Here is a 14,668-nt window from a genome sequence, read left to right as displayed (position 1 = left end):
ATGGAAGTGAATGGGGACAATCCGTAAATGTAAACTCACTGTTTCAAAAGTATAGCCACAAGACATAAACAATATGCGTGCTAACATGAATTAAGTGTGATAAAATCACGTACTAACCTTTTCTGAATATTGAATTTGAAAACTTTGTTGCCATGACAACGTAACACTGTAAACCCTAAAACTCTAAAACGACTGTAAAAATGACAATTTGAACCACTTTAAAGCTCAAAAAAGCTTTAATACACAATGTAAGTGTTTTCATAAAATTATAAGCTTCACATTTCTGCCTTTAAACCCTCAAAACATTTGCCCCATTCACTTCCATTGTAAGTGCCTCACTTTAATCTCGATTTTTGCTTGTACTGAACCCGGAATATTCCTTTAAACCCTAGAGAAATCCCAGTGTACATTACATTCGGTAGGCGCTTCCAAAACAAATTTGCATTAATGGTAAAATGTTTTTTTTTTTTTTATTTTATTATTTTTTTTTTTTAACAGTTTGTGTGTTCCTTGGGAATCACACCCATGTTCTTGGTGTTATTAGTGCCATGCGCTATCAAAAAAATAAAAAATAAAATAAAAAATAAAAAATCACATGGCTTGTCGCCATTTTTTATGGCATTTACAACTACTGTAAAATCTGAGTAAAAACCAAAAGAAACTGATTGTTCATTTGAAGAATATTGATATTGTTGCACTTAAAAACATACAAGGTTGAAATTGAAGTTCTTGTATAAAATGCTGTTTCTGTTGAAAAAACTATTTTCACTTATGAGGGAAAATGTGTGGCCGTTTTTACTTTTCGACTAGAATGTAAGGGGTAAAATGCTGATTGAGTTGATTTGCGAGCTTGTTTGCCATTAAATCATCCTCTTCAGTACAGTTTGTCTGCTGTCGGCTCGGGTCTTATTGGGGTGTTTTGGGGCTAGTTTGTAGCTTCACTCTGCATCCTGGTTTTAACAAGCATCCAGTGTAGCCAATAAAAAAGGCTTTTACCTTAATCGCCACAAGATAATATATAACATTTGTCCCCTTCTCGAGTGCAAAGGGCTTACAAATGCTCACGCCACCGAAAAGATAAAGAAAAGAAAATACCTTTCTATATTTCTCTTTCCTTTTTCCTATTTCAAAGTGCAGGTGGAGGAATGGAAGGAGTGGTATGAGTCCATCAGCTCTTAGGCAGGAACTAGAAGTTCATGACAGGCTTTTATCCCTCATCAAAGCAACAAGTGGATGAACAGACTCTTCTCCGACTACTCTAACCACTCTCAGGGGTCCCCCATAGGCCCTGAGGGGAGTTTGTACCCTAAGTCTCTCTTTTTAACAAGTGTACGAACTTCCTTCCTCCATCCTTCCTCCATTTTTAGGGCATAAGAAAGAGAGACTTAAGAGCACCACAGTGTTGATTACCACAAAAAATATTTGAACTCGTCCTTCATTTATAAAAAAAAAAAAAAAAAAAAAAAAAAAGAAGCAAATATCACAGTTACAGTGAGGCACTTACAATGGAAGTGAATGGGGCCAATCCATGAACATTAAAATACACACTTTTTAAGAAGTATAGTCAAAAGACAAACATTATACGTGTTAACATGATTTTTGTGTGAAAATGTAGGGATTTACTGGCGTTACAGCATTTACCAGATTACAGGGTTTACCGCATTACGTCGTCATGACAACAAAGTTGTAATATTGGATTTAACTGTACACACAAGGTTTGTAAGTAAGGGACAATGTACAGTCAGCCGGTTGTTATTGCAAAATAAACCCTGACAGGATGATCATGACCGCAGAGGGGCTTGTGTCACCCTGACATAAATATTGATTTGCGTTGAAATTATGTAAGAAGAAAGAAATCGCTGAACAGCTGAAATCCACCTCCAGTTTGCGTTGGTGTTTATTCTGTGAAAATGACCGCCTGAATCCTTATTATCCAGTTAATTACAAGACTACTTACCAATTTAATGAATAAATGCACATGAAACATTGATTTAAGTTGAAATTATTTTATTAGCTTTATTACTTGTAGAGATCTCACAGTAATCCGAGAAGCAGGACTGAAGGCTCGTATTTACCCGGATGAGCGGTCTGATCCATGAATGTGCGGTTGTTACTGAGAAATATCAGACTGCTAGATGGCGCCATTTACTAATCAGAATCAATTCTTCCAGAGAGCCGTGTAATAAGTGATTTTATCACACTAAAATCATAAGATTATTTCTTGAGGCTATATCTTTGAAACGGTGTGCATTCTAACGTTTACTGACTGGCCCCTTTCACTTCCATTCTAAGTGCCTTTCCTGTAACTGCAATTTTGTCTTTTTTATTTATTTTTTTATTTAAATGCAAATCTTTTTGTGTGTGTGTGTATGGTAATTAGCATTGTGTAATAAAACCTGTATATTGAGCTTAACTTTATGATTTGATGAGAAATCATCATTATTTTTGGACGGAAGTTTTTTATACCAGTCTGTTATTGAGGCATCATCAGTTTCAGATTTACCAGTTTTGAAACAATATGTAAAACAAAACAAACTGTAATTGGTCACTTTACATGTCGGTCAGACTAAGTATGTGGTTCTTGATCAAAATCAGCTGCAAAGTAACCAAACTAAACTCTATTCAAAAGTCTAGCTACATCATATAATACGCTTATAATTGCAAACAACCTTTATAAAGTTTTAATATCGTGACTGCATATAACTTAGTAAATGTTTACACAAATTTTCTGTAAGCTACCTCCTCATAATCCACCTTTAATACACGGTACACATTTTTATTAATGTTGATGGTACCTGTATCTTTAGAGGGCTAAAAACTGGTCTTTGCAGCTGCAATATTTATAAATTCCAAAACACCACATTCTTCCAGAATTCATGACAAGATACAGCATTTTTTGTCCATTTGTGCATTATTTATAAATGAAAAGAGGCCTTTGTGGGCATTCTCCTGCTGCCCATCTCTCCTGATCAAACAGATATTGTTACTACTGCAATAGCAGCTTTAGAAAATAAAAGTTGCCTGTCAAAAGACCTGCCCACAGCCAAGTGTAGAGACAAGAGAATATGAAAGGTCAATGAGAGAGACTGAGAGAGAAAATATGTATAGGAGCAGGCCTTACCAAAACTCACACACTATCTCCAATTGTGGTTGCCGCCCAGCCAGGGGATATCATCTATCAGTGGACAAATACAGGGACGAGAATGCTGCGTCTCAAATGAAATAATATATCTTTGAAAGCCTACGCCTGCACCAGGCTCAAAGCCCATATATCAAGTCTGAGCGGCTGGTGGATCCGGTCCAGGGGCCATTAACCTCCCACCTGTTTCCCCCCCTGTCCTTCACCACGCACCCCTACCCTTGGTGCTGCTTCTGGGGCTTGTTTAACCCCCCTTACCCCCCACCATGTCCCAACCCTCCTCTATGACAATAACCCCTAGCCCCCCCAACGCCACACAGCAATGTAAAGAGATGCAAGGCTCAAGCCGAATAATTCAAATTCAGTGGACCAGGGACACAGTTACAAATCTCTGCCCGAGTGCCACGGCGCCGCTCACGCCGAGGCTGTTTGTCAGGAAGCCCAGGAAGCAGCTTGACCTCAAGCAGTCGGTGAGTCACAGGGAGGGAGGGAGGAGATGCTGTGACCGGTCTGGTAGTATATGTGGAGATGAAGTGGGGAGGATGACATAAATCATGCACAAGTTCACAGATCATGACCACAACGCCTTATTAATTTCTGCAGATACGAGGGCTGCTGGAAATTACAGTCTCTGACCTGCATCTCTAAAATTGGACTGTCAGGCTAACAAAAAAAAGACACAAAAAAAAAGTGTTGCATGGCACAAAACATATTAATGGAGGGTGAAATTATTCACCTGAAAACCAATATATATATATATATATATATATATATATATATATATATATATACACACACACCGATCAGCCACAACATTAAAGCCACCTGCCTAATATTGTGTAGGTCCCCCTCATGCCGCCAAAACAGCGCCAACCCACATCTCAGAATAGCATTCTGAGATGATATTCTTCTCACCACAGTTGTACAGAGTGGTTATCTGAGTTACTGTAGACTTTGTCAGTTCGAACCAGTCTGGCCATTCTCTGTTGACCTCTCTCATCAACAAGGTGTTTCCGTCCACAGAACTGCTGATGAAACACTGGATGTTTTTTGTTTTTGGCACCATTCTGAGTAAATTCTTGAGACTGTTGTGTGTGAAAATCCCAGGAGATCAGCAGTTACAGAAATACTCAAACCAGCCCGTCTGGCACCAACAATCATCCATGCGATTATCTAATCAGCCAATCATGTGGCAGCAGTGCAGTGCATAAAATCATGCAGATACGGGTCAGGAGCTTCAGTTAATGTTCACATCAACTGTCAGAAAGGGGAAAAAATGTGATCTCAGTGATTTGGACCGTGGCATGATTGTTGGTGCCAGATGGGCTGGTTTGAGTATTTTTGTAACTGCTGATCTCCTGGGATTTTCACTCTTTACTGTGAAGAGTATGCATACTATATAAAGTATTACAGAAATAGTAATAGTAAGAGTAGTATGGTAGCATGTTATTCCAAATATAGCCTTATTCAGCTATTGCAAGCAGCATATAACCAGTACACAAAAAAACAAAAACAAAAAACAAATCATGTTTAAACTAAGGCTGTCAGTTTATGTTGAGGCTGTTCAAATTGTTCACAATTAATCACATAATCAATATTTGCTGAGAAAGGCCCACAAAATAAAGAAAATTCAATATAAATAATACATAATAAATAAAATAATTATAAATATAATATACAGTATATATATATATATATATATATATATATATATATATATATATATATATATATATATATATATAGTATATTATATTTATAATTCAGATTGAAATATATTGCATTATTTTGGCAGATGAGTAAAGCACTGATTAGAAGTCAATATACTACTTGTTTGTTTTATTTAAATATCATTGAACAAGCCTGTAGAGTCCACAGCAATCCATTTTGCAGTTGAGTTCATCAATCTGACATGTTCTCTCAGGACACGTTCTTTCTTGCATTCCGTCTGCACTACTTTTTATTTATCGGCCTTGTACATATGAGTCAGACGGATGCTTATAGAGCCTCTCATTGTTATTTGTGTCATAAACACTGCGTTTTAGGACACTGTGTCATGTAAAAAGTACTTGAAACTGTGAAAATCACATCCTGAGATCCCTGCATTCTGTTGTGCTTGATCCTGTGGTCAATAATGTGTTCTGTCAGATCAGCTTTAATTCTGTGGCTGCACTGCCTATGAGGTTTGTTGAGGCATGCTGACTGCCCCCTGCTGATGCTGCTTCTAAAAACAAGTTGAAATGTACTTCAAATGTGAAAAAAAAAAGAACTTTTATTTAGTAATTTACATACGGTTCAGGGAGTAAATTTTTTAACATGTTATTTTTTATAGAATTAATTGCACTAAATTAACGAGTTAAATTGACAGCCCTAGTTTAAACCCTTTTTATTATATAGTCACCTTTGCCAAGGTTACAAGCTTAAAGATATAATTAAAAAAATAATTCAAACACAAAACACCCAGTCCAGCCAGACATACTGTTGCCTCAATGAATGGTCACCATCTAGGGAACGTTCAAGAGCTCTTCTCTATACCCCATTCACTATAACACCGAAAGTGACATAGGGAGTCAGCACTTCCTCTATCTCCTCTCCTCTCTCCCCATACAGCTGCTTTTTCAATAAGCACAACCCTCACGGCTGGGTGCTGGTTGGAGAACAAGGCCCAAATACAGTGCTCCTTTACTTAATGGCAGGCCTGGTATTGTCGTACAATTCAGTGTAGAGAGAAAGAGAAAAAAATATGTGCCTAACAGTCCCAGAGCAGCCGTGAAAGAATAAAAATAAATATTGGTGCCACATGTCAGGGTATTGTAAGTTTTGCGCAGTTGACTTTTATCAGCTCAGAGGACTACATTTAAGGCAGTACATTTGAGCTTGGATTGTGGCACAATATCAGCGGTGATAAAATTTTCCCAAGTACATTGTGATAGAACAGAAATGATATGCAATCCTCACAAGAACTGTAAATGCTATGGTGAATCTGTGCGTTTTAATGCTATTGTGTGAAGAGGAAAGCTAAGTGCACGCATCCTATACTTTAAACAATGGCTTGTGGTTTACAATGAAATGGTGAGCTCTCTATGGACGTGAATCACTCCCCACAAGATGGGTCGGGCAGCTAGCGACAGAGCCAGGGGAAGAGAGGCGCGCACACCAGGACCAATCCAGCTCATATTGTCCATGCAAACACTGGGAAGCTTGCATCTGTTTCCCCCCGCCCCCCCATACATGACTCCCACCCTTAGCATGACAAACCAGCCGGACAGGGATGCCACTGGCACGCACCTTTAAAGACACACAAACGCAAAGACAAACACGTGATGCACATGCACATGGATAGGTGAATTAGCATTGTAACACTGCTATGCAAACACACTTTCGTAAAACACGCCGAAAAAGTTAAACCAACAATAACAGAAAGCAACAAAATAAATTGCGATATTCAGGATATATAGTGTGTGTTATAATGGTAGGAGTTAGCTTCTATACAACAATGATTTCATTAGCGAACTCTCTTGGAGGTGTTTATTTTACAGAAAGTACAGTATTAAAGCTAAGTTTAATAGTAAAATAAAAAACTGTAAAATAACGTTTTGACCTATGAATTCTGGCATTTTCTTTTCTTTTTTTTTTTTTTTTTAATGAAAGCCACTTAAAATAACTCATGTTGATCTTGCTCTTCTTGCCATGAAATATATCAAGACTGTGGTTAGTTGGTAGCTATGCTACGGAATAAATTCTTCGCCCTCATTCTCTTTTCTTAACTTTTACTGCTTCGCCCTTACCCAAGTGTGAGAAATGGCCATCAGAATGTTCCTTTTTCATTTGTATGAATACAATAGTGAGCTCTCTTCAGAGATCCCATCATGACCAAATATTTATGAGAGGTGTAACTGACGTCTAACTTATGGAAACTAAATCTTTAAACACTTGGCAGACGTTTCGCACCCGGCTGTATTACTAGAGAAATTCTTTTGTTCTTACAAGGCTAATAATAGTGCTGTAAATGTAGATATATTTATAGCGTGACTCACCACCCTCCTAGACAAGCCTTATATTCACTTGTATATCCTGTGTTTATTATATGCTACCAACAGCTCTGTCATTAGCATGCTAGGAGCATATTAGCAAACAACTTTTCTAGTTTTTTTCCCCACCTAAACTGTTGGATATTGTATAATTCATGTGACCTCTCTACAGGCAGGTGTGTGACTGTCTATTCAACCTCTGACTGTGTTTGTGCTACAAATGCAACATGCACACATACATGCTAACATATTATGTGCTAGTTGCGACTGATGTAAACACAGGTGCTGAAATCTTTACTCCTGTATAAACATAAACAACTGCTACTGTAGCATCGCTAATGCATCTGAAGATTTTTAATTATCAGCATGTTGATCTGTAGCACGTAGTGACAAATCCACAACTTAGTATTTTTACATTCACTGGTGTTCAAAAAACTCAGTCTCCAAAAAATGCTTCTATTTTGCATTTAATATGCATTTTTTTTTCAGTAAATCTGACCTTTTGTGCATGACCAGTGTCTCAAATTTGCTTTGTTAAATAGTGACCTAGAAATAGTGCATAATCTAAAATATTTCTTGTTCATTTTAGGTTTCTTTGTTTTAATTTTTTCAAGATTCTAAAACTTTCTTTCAGTTTATATCCAGGTTTAAATTAGATTTTGAATCCCATATATTCAATGTGGACTTGTGAATGAATAGCTCTAAATCGCTTGCTATACAATATGCAATCTTTATTTAATAAAGGAAATATGAATGAATGTAAGGCGAGTCTATTCACTGTGTGCATTTACTGCATATCTTTTCCATTAAATCCAAATATATAGCTCTTGTCCTGATATTCCTTCTTTATCTGAGCTCTTAATTGATGAAGCTTGTTAAAACAACAACGTTAGGGTATATGGGATAAACCTCCATCAACATCACAAAGTTCTGTAGAGAACAATAACTGTACAAGTGTTTGCTAATGAGAGTCAGGAGTGGGTTCAGAGTTTCTAGTGCTACATTTTTTTTTTGTTTAGTTAGTGCTATGCACGATTTAGTGTGAACACATGAGAGCTTCGCTAATTACAACCTCACTGCCACGCTATGTCCGCTAATGTCAATTCAACAGCTACGCCCTTGTCTCTTTTAACAACTATTGTAAAAAACTATTAGCCAGGGCGAGAAAGTAGTCAGAACATCAAGGATAAGCTACTCCACCACAGCAAAAGTGCAAACACAATTAGAGGTAATACAGACAGCAATTAGCCATACACAAATGCTATTCCATGCTAAAGTGGGAATAGAATGCTTGAATTAAAGAGCAACAATGAATAGTAAAGCTCTATAGGTAAGAGCACAGGTAAGAGCGTAACCATTCGGCTTTATAGCAAAAGCATAAAAATAAAAAAAATTGATTCATTTTTTACCACAAAAATGAAGCACCTTGCAGCTGCAAATGTGGTGTACAAAGCCACCCACATGCATACAAAATTGCCCCTGGTTTGTATCAGATTCTCTTTTTCTTTTTTAAAAACAATATTGTCTAAAGAAAAAGTCACGCCCAATTGAGAAGAGGCAAAAGACACCTGGGGATAAAGGCATATGAAAACAAATGCATCTGTCTGAAAATGGTTGACAGCAAAAACACTTTGGCCTATTGTTCTCTGAAAGGTATTTATTTTCACCTGATTGGCTATTCTGTCAGTATTTTTATTTCTGCTTTTTTTCTTATTCGACAACGATTGTTGCAAAATCACAATAGGTGCGAATGAAGTTATAGACATTAGTGACTCTTTACTTTGGCTTCAAACGCATCCCAGTATTAAAACGTTCAAAGCAGATGGACATCCATCACAAGAATCAGAGCTTAGAATGAGTAGTACTATAGTATAATAAGTATTTCCAATATAAGTAAAAAAAATAAAATAAAAGTAGAGCCGCTGTTTGTCTGGATTCGCAAAATATATTTCACACAAAAAACTGTAAAATCCTCAGTATGAATTCTAGTACGTCTCATGAGCTATTGAATGCAATGAGAGGAAAACAATAATATACCAGTGGTTCTATGAGCACAAAAAGAATGATTTGAAACTAGTGCTGTTGGATTTCCCAGTCGCAAATCAAAACATGTCATGGGGAGGTAAAAAAGAGCATCCTCACGACCAAGATCTTTCTTTAACGCAAACATGCACGAGTTAGTAAAAACTTCAGTCTTCTCAATCTCATCAATATTTCTGTCAGGTAGACATGTATTGTGAAAAAAGGTTAAAACAACTAAAAATTAAAAAAAATTGAAGAAACCTGACTTGCCTAGTGTAGTAAACTGTCAATTATAGATCACTGCATATCAATAAATCATCTGAAAAATACACAACATGCACAATTTATTTTTCAGGCCATCACAAATAGTCTTCACAAAGAGCCTTGACATTGAGACTCTGCCATTATTTATGGAAACCTGTGAAGTAATTAGCTGTCGAGTCAAGGAGGAACATTTCATTCATTTTAATAGTCCAACGAGTGTAATGTCGGGTTGGACATTCCTACTTATACTGATGGTTCCAAGTGAGTTATGCTAAACATAGAAAAAAAAACTAAAAAAAAACTTCACCAGCATGTTCTTATTTCAAGCTAGATAAGAACCATATTCTCACTGAACTACTGTAATTTTTGGCTTATAAACTTATGTTGAGGTTATTCTGAATCTTGGGAACACATGCATCTGTTCTTTGATGCACAACACTATGCAGATTCAACTTAATAAAGTGTTTATAAACTCAGCTGTTCTCATACTTGATTCGATTGCTTGATTTGAACCCAAGTTCGAAAAACAGCTTTCCTAACAAAACAAAACTCAAATCTGGCATCAAACAGACTCGGGTCCACACCAAATGCATTTTCTGAATCAGTACTTTTGTCTTGTTTTCCAGTGAAAATACATAAACATCTTTAAAACCAGATGAATTTACTTGAGAAACAAAATTGTTTCCTGGACTGAGGCCAGTCACTACACCACCACGAGGACTTAGAGCGCATTGGGAATTGGGCATTCCAAATTAGGGAGAAAAAGGGGAGAAAAAAAAAAGACTTAAAGGTGCTGTAAGAGATTTTAGCATTCTGAAGCTTTCACATGTTTAATAGCCATGCCCCTTCATTCCAAAACCCCGCACTCCAAAGTTAATTTAGAGACCAAAACTGAGCAAAAGAGCAGCATTGTTTGTTCCTGTGGCTGTCAAATTCAACAGTGGCACAATAACGACATCAACGGACAAACATTATGAATTATAGCCTCAATTATCTCCAAATACAACACTATGAGAACGAGCAAAATGATGGGAAAATGTGGTCCGCGGACACATTTTTGTTTGCTGTTTACCAAGTCTACAGCTGTCACTGAGACTGGTAAGATATCTCAGGACACTTATTTCATTCATATCTTTAAGGGAGTAGTAACATTTTTTGCACACTTTTCCATGAAAAAATCGCTTACAGCACCTTTAAGTGACTAACTTTCTTACACTATTGGTAAAAATCAAGTCACAGTATATTGTGATATTTTGCTTCTCGGGTAAATTTATCTTGTTTTGAGAATTAATGTTTGGATATTTTTACTGGAAAACAGGACAAAAATACTGAGTTAGAATTATTTTAAAAAAAAATTTTTTTTTTTTTTTTTTTTTTTTTTGCAGTGTAGTGTGAAAACATTCTTAGATCACATGACAGTTGAAAGCTTGGTGTGAATTATAAGGTATTGGACCACCACAAGTTTCACATACCTTCAGTTCTCGGAAGAAGATGCTGCTCCTTGCCCATTCTACGATGGAGAACAGTGTCTGGTCTGCCATCTTGCACATGAGGCCAAAGGTGTTGAGTTTTTCGTGCTTGCCTCGACTGGCCTGTTCCTGCTGCAGGTACGTTAGTATCTTTGCTTGCACCTGGGGTTCGTCCGGCTCGCACTTGAGCAGCTCTACCACCAGGTGGGGGAAGGTGGGAGGTGATCCACCAGCGTAGGCCTCTACGTATGGGTAGCCCATGAGGGACTCTGGTGAGCTTGTGTAGGGGTCAGGGTACTCTGACTTGATGGTGCGGCTCTGGAAGTGGCCATACGCCTGGTAGCCTTGCAAGCCACCGGCGTGTGGTGGCATGGCCATGCTGACCGGGGAGGTTACGAAGGGGCTACGATCAAAGTCTGCAGGTGGTAGCCCTGCACTGGAGGTGCTGTGGTGGTGGTGGTGGTGGTGGTGATGGTGGCTCAGTGGAAGCCCCTTGGAGGCTGAATGGATGTTCTGAATAGCGGAGGTAATGGTGAGGTCTGCTGGGACTGTCTGCATGGCTTGTGTCATGGCTTCTAGCTTGAGTCCATTGGCCCGGATCAAGGCTTTCTTCTGTTGCTTGAGAGCCCGGTCTCGTTTGTACATGGGGCCGAACTTGTTCCGACCTCCTCTCATTCGATCGGCCCTCACAGCTTATAAAAGCCAAAACACAAGGATGAGTTGGATGTTAATGCATGAGTAAAACACAAAATTCTCTTTCTTACAAACCAAACAATAAAAAGGTGCTTTGAGAGATTTTCTTAGAACACCATGCATAAAATGTTCTTATACCTTACAGGTATCATTAAATTAGATGTCCTGAGAAATTGCATAAAATCTCAGGGGGCCAGCTTGCTCTTTTTAAGGCAGTCAGAAAACTAGCCAATCAATCTGGTTGTAAAGCGTTTTGCTGACGTTCGGGTTTGCTGACATGACTTTGGAGGGTGGTGTTTTTGGAGAGAGGTTGTGTTGTTGAAGTTGGCGGAAGTTAGCAAATGGATGAAATCCCTTATAGCTCCTTTAAATTAAAAAGCAACAAAAAATAGCTCAGCACAAGAGGTTTTTGAAGTTAGGATCGGATTTTATCTGAACTGCAGCAGAGAAATGATTCCGTATCACAGCAACATAATCACACAGGAAGTCAACATGTTGCTAACGAATGTTCCGATACCATGACATCGACCCTATTCTGCTGAATTACTGACAAGCGCCATCTCTGGTCATCATCAGCCATTTTTGCATCAATTCAAATGTGATTACCATTTCCTGTGGAGTGACTGATTACATGAGCCTCAGAGACAAAGGTTCTAGTGCTATGAAAACCAGGTAATCAGAGATTACTCTACTGATGGTTAGGTTTATGGTTGGGGTTTGGTTTAGGGCATGTGGTTGATAAAATATGCATTCATGTTGACTGTTACATCATACTAAATATATGTAACGGGAGCCAGCTGGTATGTGATAGCTGTGTGATATGTGTAAACTTCACTCCCCTGTCCTCAAGAGGTTCACTAGCGACTGATGCTAGAGGCTGTAGCCTTTAGCCTCCTCGTTAGCGCGCCCGCCTCCCATGCCAGCTGACACCGGTTCGAATTCCACTCTGAGCAGGTCGAGCAGGACCAGTTACAAATACAACTCGCTTTTGGAACTCGTTTTTTGGCACCACTCTGTGGACAATTCACCTGGAAACTGGAGCTCAAACATGCCCATACGTTCAACAACATTTCCAGCTTTGGCCACTGGGGGCAGTGCTTCGAATTTCGGTAAGCACAGATCGATTTCAGCTGAAAAACTTTCACAGTGAGATCAGTCTGATTATGGAGCTTTAGCCTGTCATACACTTTTATAAAGTGGTTACTTATTTGCCACAGGTAATCAGTGTCATTTTTATGTGTGAATTTTACAATCCGTGGTGTTAGTATGTGTTGCTACCCATGTGACCCGTCTTTTCAAAGCTTAGACCTAGAGCAAGCTCAGCATAATCGAGCCAGAGGACACAATTTGGAGAGAAACACCGCTAATGATTCAATATTAAACCGAAACGAGACAAAGTCAAGTGGACGGCATAATCATTATTGCAAATAGACGAAGAGCGGTCCATTGCCCGTGTGGATCAGCAGCTTTGATCCACGCCACAGGGCAGTAGACTTTACTTTAGTCTGCTGGATCCCATGTTAATTATTTATGCTTAATTATTTTTCTCTATGCTCCACGTTGTCGGCAGGTGGATGGCTGGAGGTTCCAGCAGCGTGTTAAACACACACTAACATATGTGAACACACATTTGCAGACATATACACACTCTCAGATGGGGACTTGACCAGTGTGAGCATGCTTGTTAGACCCTTTAATATCTCAAGAAGAAATAAAACAATTAAAAGAAAAGGTCGGGTCCAACAGCTGCCTTGGGAGTGATTTTAATGGTCCTTGTCACAGCGGTGAGTGTTTGTGTGTATGGTTGTCACATGTGTGTGAACTGATTGATCCAACGAGAAAGGGAGCTCTGACAGCTCTCGTACAATCCAAGCAAAGGATGTTCCCAAAGCAACTTTGGGTGAGATGTTTTGCTGGTTGTTAATGGTTGTTAAAAATGTATACGATCACAAAAAAAAAAAAAAAAAAAAAAAAAAAACAGTGGTAAGTTTAACTATTAATGATTCCTGAGCAACAGGGTAATTAATGAGCTTGAAACTAATAGTAGGCCCTTTTGGGAAATCACAATTAGATGTAGACCTGAGACTCACATCATGAATGCATGCCCTTACCCCCCATCCACACACATGCATGCTTAGTCTGTCACCATCCCCCACTTTTTTCCATCTGATATTTTTTCTCACAGCATCTAATGCATGTCATAGGATTTTCTGGCATAAGACAGAAGGGGTGTAGTGAAGAGACTTTGCTTTGTGTGTGATTTTCATATAGTTATGGCTGTGATAACCATCTTTATATGGGTTATTGAAAAATAACGTCTGATGTCTATTATAATTTTTTTAATTCAAAATTTTAGGTACAAATTATCACGCTTTATGTGAGTAATGTATAGTGTCACCTTTTCTTTGAGCCTGATCTCATGAAAATTACGTGACTGCGGCAACATTTTTAAAAAATTATATTACTTGGTTCTGTACCGCCACAGTTCCCAGGTGAAATGTCCACTGTGAGGCGCTAAAGGCAAGTTATATTTTCTCTCAAACAGATGAGGTTTTAACGCTCTATCGCAGTGGTTCCCAACCCTGTTAATGGAGCCCAACACTGCACATTTTGTATATATCCCTTATCTGACACACCCAATTCAGGTTGTGGAGTATCTACTAACGAGCTAATGAGTTGAATCAGGTATGTTTGATTAGGCAGATATCCAAAATGTGTAGAGTTGGGGGGCCTCCAGGAACAGGGTTGGGAACCACGGCTCTATCAAGTTTTAAATCCACAAAACTGATGGTGTCATAAAAAGTATATGTGATGTGAAAAACACAATTGCTTAATCAATTATGTCATTTTGTGCCGCTTCTACGACAGTTTCGACTCATGTGTGCTCTTCAGGACTCGTACTGCATTCAGTTGAGCGAACGCACAATTTGATCACACTGTAAATGTAGTTGGTTACGTAATGCAAACGTTAAAATGTAACACCTTATGTCATGCACTATAGTAAAAGTATTCAGATGTCATAATATAGCATTGTGTGAGAAGCAGGGTGA

The 14,668-nt window shown here is 38.4% G+C and overlaps 1 protein-coding gene across 2 annotated transcripts in view; it reads right to left on the bottom strand.

Annotated features, from left to right (window-relative positions):
* The window catches only part of LOC127439292 (nuclear receptor subfamily 5 group A member 2-like), a 90,306-nt gene that overhangs the window by 65,744 nt on the left and 9,894 nt on the right, over positions 1-14,668 (bottom strand). For both annotated transcript variants that reach the window (XM_051695532.1, XM_051695533.1), the window contains exon 4: positions 10,929-11,617. In XM_051695532.1, coding sequence (XP_051551492.1) covers positions 10,929-11,617 — 689 coding nt within the window. The remainder of the gene's footprint in view (positions 1-10,928; positions 11,618-14,668) is intronic.

This window comes from Myxocyprinus asiaticus, chromosome 50 (genome assembly GCF_019703515.2).
Source record: "Myxocyprinus asiaticus isolate MX2 ecotype Aquarium Trade chromosome 50, UBuf_Myxa_2, whole genome shotgun sequence".
Lineage (NCBI taxonomy): Eukaryota > Metazoa > Chordata > Actinopteri > Cypriniformes > Catostomidae > Myxocyprinus > Myxocyprinus asiaticus.
This window is presented reverse-complemented; position numbering and strand designations above follow the sequence as displayed.